Source organism: Dipteris shenzhenensis, chromosome 3 (assembly GCF_047967505.1).
Source record: "Dipteris shenzhenensis isolate YYH24624 ecotype China chromosome 3, Dip_SZ_1.0, whole genome shotgun sequence".
Classification (NCBI taxonomy): domain Eukaryota; kingdom Viridiplantae; phylum Streptophyta; class Polypodiopsida; order Gleicheniales; family Dipteridaceae; genus Dipteris; species Dipteris shenzhenensis.
Genome location: NC_141598.1, coordinates 40,630,243 through 40,639,864, shown reverse-complemented (window position 1 = coordinate 40,639,864; position 9,622 = coordinate 40,630,243). Strand labels below are relative to the sequence as shown.

Below are 9,622 nucleotides of genomic sequence, written 5' to 3'. Positions count from 1 at the left end.
AAGTTTTATAATAGAAAAAATTTAGGAATTGTAGGGGAGCATTACTAGACTTATTCTAACATCACTAGAGTCCATTCATCCAACCTTCGGCTATTATCACTACGCGACATTGGTTAGACACCTTTGGAGATGATCTACAAATCCAAAAGTCATTTCCATTAAAACAATTTCCATCATGTGGAATATTCTCACTCACTATGATAGTAGTGCTTTGATGCAACATTTTTCCATCATTTTTCAACAACAACTCATCATGGTGTAGGAATTATGCACTTGTTTGCTCTTGTTTTCTGCAAGAGTTACTCTTAAAAAAATCATTTCTATGATCTACAAATCCCAATAGAAGTTTAAAATATTGAACCAAATGGAATATTTTCCCTCACTATGATAGGAGTGCTTCCATATAACATTTTTCCTGAACTTTTAGATACATGTATATGAAAAGTGTTACATATATGAAGTAGAAAAACATCATTTGTGCATGTAATAATACATTCCAAAAACAATTTACAAATAAATTAATCATCCTCTTATAAAACTATGTTAATGTTTACTTTATGTGTAGCCTTGGTGTTTCAAATGAGAATATAAACATAGTATGTGAAGTAAGAGGTATTTTGAAACTCAATCTCAAGGAAAGAATGTATCCCAATGCAAAGCAACAACATAAAAGATTTCCATGATCTACTAATCCAAAACAAGTTTCTAGGAAAATAATTCCATCTTGTGGAGTATTGTGCCTTACTAAGATAGTAGCACTTCCATATGACATTTTCTTAGGGTATAGAGTCACCCTCAATTTAAAATAGAGTCAAAACTCTAAGCACACACATTTATAGACTTAGGCAAGTAAATAAAAGTGTTCCCCTAACTAGATATGATCACTTCCCACTTGGTCCAAAAGGAGCTACACAATTACACTTTTGTGGTTTACATGGGCATAATGTGTAAGTGTTTTTGGCATTGTCGAGTGAGCCCTTGTGTTTGCATAAAAACTCTTAGAGGTTTTGTCTTCTTCTCAAAGTGTTCGAAGGGATCCCTTGATTCGCAAAAGTCGCTCTAGCACTTCCCTCATGGATGGTCTATCTCTAGGAGACTCTTCACAGCATCTGAGCGCTATCCCCAAGACTACCCTTATCTGCTCCTTGACCTGAGTTGAGTTTATGGTAGAAGCTTCACAGGCGAGAGTATGGTCAACCACTTGGAGCGGGTGGTCATGATAAAGGGCCAAGCGTGACCATGTCACCAAAGTGTGTGATCCATTGAACATGTCACTTGTTGGCCTCTTGCACGCAAGCAACTCCAAGAGCAACACACCGTAGCTATAAACATCTGCTTTGGGTGTGATTCTTCTTCCGTTGGCATACTCTATCACCAAACATGCAACATGAGAATGAAAAATACATGTTGCATCGAGAGAACAACGATATACTGCATTTAAAGAGACGAATTTAAATGAGTGCAAACAATAGAGAGGGATGATATATTATCTCACCTGGGGCCATGTAACCTATCGAGCCCCTCAATGATGATAATGTAAGGGAGTCACTCTTTTCAAAGCTGAAAAATCTTGCCATTCCGAAGTCACCCACTTTAGGATCCATGCTCTCATTTAGGAGGACATTGCTAGGTTTGAGATCACAATGCATGATGGCCTCACTTCCACAATCGTGATGCAAGTAAGCCATGGCCTGTGCGACACCCACCGCAATGTTGAGCCTTGTCATCCAATCCATCTCACAAGTCGCATTGTCATGTAAGTGATTATCTAGGTTTCCATTTGGGATAAATTCTAAGATCAATGCCTTTGTGGTGGAATTCGCAATGGCACCAAGTATCCTTACTAAATTTCTGTGCCGAACCTTACCTAAGGTTTGGCATTCTGCCCTAAAGATTCTATACATTTTGGGATCATGCTCTAGAGCTCTTAGTGTCTTGATGGCAACAGCTTCACCATCATGCAAGATGCCCTTGTAGACAAGGCTGGAGCCTCCTATTCCAATAATATTGTTGACACTGAATCCATTCGTTGCATCCCGAAGATCGGCTTCTGTTAAATTTAAGAGCTTACTAGGCAAGATAGGTAACCTCCATCCCAGCTCTTGTAGGGATGTGCTAGAGCGCAAAATGCAAACTGTGACTACCACAAGAAACAATACACCCACCGAGCAAACTCCAACTGGAACTATAACTTTTCGGATTAAACTTCCATTTGTATGTATGTCAGAAGTGCACGATATATTAGCATGCCCACTTGACTTACAAGCTGGCAATGGAATCCCACACAAGTCAGGGTTGCCAATATAGGAGGCACTGGTAAAGGTATTGAACTGACCTCCCTGTGGAATTGGTCCAAAAAGATGGTTGTTGCTAACATCGAAACTGGATAGTCGATGTATTAGAGTAAGACTCCACGGGATCTCACCATCCAACGAATTATTGAACAAATCCAAAGTCTGGAGATTTGACAACTTCCCAAAACTTGAAGGAATCGCACCATGCAAATTGTTTTTGGACAAATTCAAGTTGGTGATTCCAATCAAAGAGCCGAAATCAGAAGGGATTTCCCCCTCTATACGATTCCCCGACAAATCCAAGGATGCCATGGTCGCAAAGATATACAAGTACCTTAAAACATTGCCCTTCTCAAAAATCTGCAAATTGTCGAGGTAGAGAACTTGGGAAGCATTTAAGTGCAACGGATTCCGGAAGGCCGGCAGATTGATTGTCTTTGGAAGGCTTCCTGAGAATTGATTGTCGGAAAGATGAAGCACTTGGAGCAGGGGAGAAAAATTGAAAGCCCAATGCGGTATATGTCCAGTAAGGGAGTTGTTTTGAAGAATCAGAACTCGGAGGGATGCCAGTTTATTTAGGATTGGTGGCAACGAACCTGAGAGGTGGTTATTGGCTAGGTTGAGAACAGCCAAACTGGAACAATCTCCGAGTGCGCGAGGAAGACCACCACCGAAAGCATTCCCTGACAAGTCCAAAAGCTGAAGGTTGGTGAGACTTCCAAGAGATTCAGGAATTGCACCGCTGAGACGGTTGTTGGAGATCTTGAGAAGCTGGATACCACCTAATAATCTCCCAATTTCAAGAGGCAGGCTCTGACTGAGAAGATTTGCTGACAGGTCCAGGGTTGCAAACTTGTAGTGATCCGGTATCGCTTGACTATACTGCATCATCAAATTACTAGGTATCGCTGGATCATACCGACGGATCTGCGCTTGAGATGCGAAGTGAGGCAAATTGAAGTCGGATATCTTGCCGGAAAGCTGGTTTCCTGAGAAATCAACATAGGAAAAGGGGATACTCTGATTTATAGCAGGGATCCTGCCAGAGAATTGATTATGCGACAAGTCAATTGTAAGGGGAAAATTATAGATGCTCGAATTAGTAAAATCTGGGATGTGCCCTTCAAAACGGTTCGAATGGAGATCTAATACTCGGAGGGGCAACTTTGGAAGCCACGACTTTAATCCACCAGAGAATTGGTTTGCAGTCAGGTTGACGAGAACGAGATTTGAGCAGTTGGCCATGGACTCAGGAACGGGACCTTTGAGCATGTTATGCTCCAGAGAGACTGTGAAAAGGTGTGGCCAAAAGTCCCCGATGTGTTCGGGCAGGGTTCCATGAAAGAGATTGTTTCCGAGAGAGAGAGAAGCAAGCGAAGTGCAATTTGAGAAGGCAAGTAACGTGCCAGAGAAATTGTTAGAGGACAAGTCCAAAGAGTTTAAGCTGGAGCAATTAGAAATATCCGACGCTCGGATATGTCCACTAAAATGATTTGCAGAAAGGTCGAGTTCCAAAACCCCACTGCTGTTGGCCAGAATCCAGTCTGGAAAAGGTCCTACCAAGGAGTTGGAGCTCAAATCCAGGGAGTTGGAGCCAATTGTTTGGAAGCCCGTGAGGTTGTTGGCAGCGAGATATAGAGTGTTAAGAGCTGTGAGGTTGGCAAATGAAGCTGGAAGCTTGCCCGCGAGAGAACAGGAACTTAAACCGAGATATGTCAATGGAAGTGTAAAAACCCAAGCGGGGATATGGCCGAGCTCTAAGTGATTTCCAGAAAGCTCAAGAGACTGTAGGTTGGAGAGATTGGAGAACGTCTCGGGAATCTTTCCAGTGAAAGAGTTGGAAGAGAGATCAAGAGACTGTAGGTTGGAGAGATTGGAGAACGTCTCGGGAATCTTTCCAGTGAAAGAGTTGGAAGAGAGATCAAGATACTGTAGGTTGGAGAGATTGGAGAACGTCTCGGGAATCTTTCCAGTGAAAGAGTTGGAAGAGAGATAGAGGCCGACAAGCTGAGAGATAGAGCCCAAGCAGGAAGGCAATGTAGAGTTCAGCAAGTTCACGCGGAGGTCGAGGGACTTCAACTCGGGTACCCAACACAGAGACGATGGGAAATCGCCACTTATGTTGGTCCCACTCAAGTCTAGTTGCTGCAACTTTCGTACAGAAGAGAAGTTCTTGGGAAGTGGAGAGCCAATGTTGATCCCACTGAGGGCCAAATATTTGAGATTTGGAAGGGCGGCCGAGCTATGGGAGAAGCAGGCGACAATGTCAACAGCAATATTGCCGGCGTAGGACAAGTCTAGATACTGCAGCCGTGGAAGAGAGCAAATGGAGATGGGCAGCAAGCCATGGAGGCGAGGATTCCAAAAGAGGTCAAGATGTCGGAGGCGTGTGAGATGGGAGAAGCAAGGGGGGATCTCACCAGTAAGGCCGGTATATCGGGCTGAGAAGTGAGTAAGATTAGAGAGAGCACACAAACAAGCCAGCGACGGGGATGGTGGAGCGCAAGTTTGTCCCATGGAGGAGTCGCAATATTCCACAAGCGGCAACAAAAAGATGTCGAGGTGCTCTAAGCTGGCGAGTCCACAAGCGGCAGCAAGAACCGCATCCGCGTCTACAAATACACTATTAGCACTAAAGGAGACGAGGGCGGCGAGGTTGAGGGTGGTCACACGGTGGAGGGGGTCGCACGCAATGGCCGGCCAATGGCAACAGGGCAAACGAGGAGACCAAAGGCTGCGCAAGGGGGGGATGTAGGCGTGGGCAAGGGTGCGTTGGAGGGCGAGGAGAGCTTGTGTATCTGAAGGGTGGCAAAGCTCTAAAGAGGCAGAGATTCGTGGAGTGAGGTGCACAATGCTCATCCAACACACACTACACACCAACAACCATCTCACATGTAAAGCCATCTCCTTTTCTCCATACCTCTCCTTTCCACTTATTTATATATTTTTCCAATCCTAAGCACCTCCCCAAGCAAACCCCCACCCAAGCTCCGACCTTATTCTCCTAGAAAATATGATACCCTCCATTATCTTACTAGATTCTCTTCTTTATCTTGACCTTATTGACCTCATAATATGAACACCAAAGTCTTTGTACAATATGGATGGACTCATGCGAAAAATACCACAAGTATTCACATCATTAGGTTGTGGACCAAAATACCACAAGTATTCACATCATTGGCGTTATCAACAATGAACATTAGGTTGTGGACCAAAATGCCCACGCAATATGTGTACACCAAGCCACTCATTTCAACACTACCCAATAATTTTTCAACAAGAAAGTTAGCAACTCTTATCAAGTACGAACTAAGTCTATTGGGAATCCTTCTAGAAGATAATGTTTAAATTGTCATGTATTTCTTGTTCGCGCCAGTTACGCCCTAGAGGAATCATGCCTGGAGCTACTATGGACAAATGGGAAGAAGTTTATTCTACAACTATGGAAAAATGGGAAGAAGTCTCTTACCTATGGACAAATGGGAAGAAGTCTATTCTACAACTATGGATGTGTACATAGGTGGTTTTGCATGGAGCCTTCCTATCATGTCAAGGTGCCGTGTCCAAGCAAGCACAACACAACATGTTAATGAGTATGGACAATGGCCTCCACAAAATAAAAATCAAGCTTGGAAAATATAATGCCCTCCATGTCTTACTAGAACGTCTTTGTCATGTCATATAATGACCATGGAATTTGAAGATCAAAGTCTCCATAGAGTAGGACTCATACCTGACTCATAAACTAATGGGAAAGAATTCACACCATCAACACTATCAACAAGGGACATTATATTGCGTACCAAAATGGTCAAGGAATATATACTCCAAGCCACTCATTTCAACAAATTCATGGAAACAAATCTAGCCAATGAAGTTCTCAACAATAAAGCTAGCAAATGTTTATGAAAAACAAAATGTAACTTAGAACTATTGATGTCTATTGGAAATCCGTCTAGAAGGAAATCCATAACTTGTACATAATCATAGATTTGTAAGGGCCCTAAGTTCTATTTAGCATTAATGTGGGAAATTCAATAAAATCAAAATTGTAAACAAACAGAAGTACAAGAATTAGCCTTTACGCTTTAATTTTGTGACCTCCCATTTACGTCTCAGCCCATAAAGAGTTGAAGAAGCCAATAAATGTCATTTTGCACTAAAAATGCAAAAACTATGAAATTCCTTAATCTATATTTGAAATATCTTAGTTGAAATTTGTATTTTTTAGAATCCTCCTCTAAAAAATTAAAGTTTTTTATAATTATTAATAACTTAAATAAATAAACTAAATAAAATTCATGGAAAAACAATCCTCTTCTCTCTTTTACAAAATCTTTTATTTAAAATAAACAGTAATCAAAAAATAATTTGATGCAAAATCTGCAGTTTTTTTTCCCTTTTATCCCTTCTTTTCTCTTTTTTTTTGGTCCCATGGATTCTTCTCTTAGCATTTAAACTTAATGTAAAGGACAATGGCACTCATAATACACACAATATTTTTAAAACATTTAAATAGAGAAGACCTCTGGCTTTAATTATACATAGGTGATTTTGCATGGATCCTTTCTCTCATATCAATGTTGCATGACCGTGCTTTGCACATATACGAATGAGAAAAATCTTGTTCTATGACTCTAGCTTTATACATAGGTGGTTTTACATGGAGCCTTTCTCTCATATCAAGGTGTCATGTCCATTCAATATTAGTAACCTTTTTCTCATATCAACGTGTCATGTCCATGCAAGATTTATAATTTATGTCAAAGGGCCCCACAAAATCAAAATCAAGGCATCATGTCCATGCAAGATTAATAACCTATGTCAAGGACTACGGACAAGGGGATCAAAATCAAATGTAGAAATATGATACCCTCCATTGTTGTACTAGATTGTCTTCTTTGTCATGACCTTATAGTGACCTCTTAATGTGAAGACTTAACTTACCTATGGAAAAATGGGAAGAAGTCTATTCTACAACTATGGATGTGTACATAGGCGGTTTTGCATGGAGCCTTCCTATCATGTCAAGGTGCCATGTCCAAGCAAGCACAACACAACATGTCAATGAGTATGGACAATGGGCTCCACAAAAACAAAATCAAGCTTGGAAAATATAATACCTTTCATGTTTTACTATATCATCTTCTTTGTCATGTCATATCATGACCATGGAATGTGAAGATCCTGTGAATATCAAAGTCTTTGTAGAGTAGGACTCATAAAGTAATGGGAAAGAATTCACACCATCAACACTATCAATAAGGGACACCAAAATGCTAAGGGAATATGCGTACTCCAAGCCACTCATTTCAACAAATTCATGGAAACATATCTAGCCAATGAGTTCTCAACAACAAAGCTATAAATATTTTATGAAAAACAAAATGTAACTTAGAACTATTGATGTCTATTGGAAACCCTTCTACAAGCAAATGCATAAAGTGTACATAATCATAGATTTGTAAGTGCCCTAAGTTTTATTTTGTAGTAATATGGTAAATTGAATACAATTGAAATCGTAAACAAACATAAGTAAAAGAATTAGCCTTCAGGCTTCAATTAATCCATGCCTTCTCATTAGCTGGTTTTCTCAAATTTGTGCACATATTTAAGCCTTGTTGAAGCCGTCTAGGCTATTCCCCATCCATCCATGGTTTAGTGAGTAGAGTTCATGATTTTCAAAGTATTGGTAGTCGTATGAGTGGGCAGATTGCACTTTATATACCTTCATTGTAAAGACTTATTGGCTATTCTTCTTGCATTTTCTCTAAAATTGTAACACATTGGATATATTAGGCTCTCTAAAATTGTATTTAATTAACTATCTAAAATATTAATTATTATTTTGTACATAGGATTCCAAATTATTATGGAGATAAGAGCATTTGTCTCTAACATCATGTTGAATTTGGAAGGAAAAGAGTATCCCAGGAGGGACTTTGGAAAGTGGGACTGTTATTAGACAGGTTGGAGAGCTTGATTTTACTTTCGAAAGGAACACAAGAAATTCTTCATGATGTTAAGCAGAGATTTAAAGGAAAATGAAGAGCTGTGGGATGGATCCTTTTCCAAGAAAGATATGACTTCGAGCATTGTAATAGGAATAATGATTGACCCAAAAATGTCCTTGGTGGACATTTTTGCAAAACACTTCTGATTCCACCTCTTGAACCATCGATGTTTCCAGAACTATAGACTTAATTGGAGGCTCTTGCATATGTGTAGAGGCGATTTTCGAGTGGGGAGGCAAATAAAATGCATACAAATATCATGATTGAGTGCTTTGAGGATGCATAATATGTACCTCAAGCTCAAGGACCTTCGCATGAGGCAGAACGTGCACATGGTTTGATTCAGAGATAGGCAAGACATGCTCTTTTGATTCAGGGATAGGATGGACATGCACCTTTATGTCAAGGACATGATAGACATGCTATTTTGGCTCATTGACGGTCTGGACATGCTGTTTTAGTTCATGGATAGGCTAAATATGTAGCTTTAGATCAAGGACCCACACACATATTTGTAGAGTAGAAAATGGATGATGCGACTCAAGAACAAAACAAAGAAGAAACACAATCCTTGAGTGCACAAGAACTACAAAATATTGAAGGGCTAGGATATCATGGTAAAAGCTCTCACAGGCAAACCACGATGTCAAATGCAAAAGGCTAGTACCTCAAGAGCCGCAGTTCCAAATAGCAAAAAAAGATATCATCCCTCTATAAAGAAAGGACATTTGGAAGTGGAACATGAAAAAGAAGAGGAAGCTCAGGATGTCCAAGAAGATCAAGATGAACTCACCTCAGTGAAAAACCTAAATCTCTCTCTTAATGAGATGACCACAAATGACGATTTCATATATATCTAGGGACAAAAGCCCTATGTTGTCAATTCCATTGATGTAGGGGTAGCAATTTTTTTCACAAATAGCGGGAATCTTTATAAATCATATTCCCAACAAATATTCAAGGCTTTAGTAGATTCAAAGAAGCCTATAGTGTCTAGTGCAGTGCTGCATCCAACGATGTTTTGTCTAAATATACTCCTTTGAATCCATTCTTTTCAAAGTTCTCGATCAATTTCTTAATCTGCATAAAGGCATTGAATTCCTCTTTCTCGATGTATAGTATGGGCATTACTTGGGAAAGAATTACCTTTTCGGAAAAGGATAAAGGCCTATTACTATGCACCAAATGAACTTACATACCGAGTATTCAAGATATTCAGTTTTATCATATTTTCTTGGCACTGCTATTCCATTATTTCTTCTGGTGAAGGTAATGGACATGTTCAAGAAGTTAGCTTTTACACCTATAGTA

The 9,622-nt window shown here is 40.0% G+C and overlaps 1 protein-coding gene across 1 annotated transcript; it reads right to left on the bottom strand.

Annotated features, from left to right (window-relative positions):
* Positions 1–732: 732 nt before the first annotated feature.
* LOC147903810 (uncharacterized) lies at positions 733–5,191 on the bottom strand. The gene is made up of 2 exons (XM_087372305.1): positions 1,496–5,191; positions 733–1,368 (listed from the first exon to the last, which is right to left on the bottom strand). Exons 1-2 carry the CDS (start codon positions 5,151–5,153, stop codon positions 1,019–1,021), a joined length of 4,008 nt encoding a protein of 1,335 aa, XP_087228431.1. The 5' UTR covers positions 5,154–5,191; the 3' UTR covers positions 733–1,018.
* Between the last annotated feature and the right edge of the window lie 4,431 nt (positions 5,192–9,622).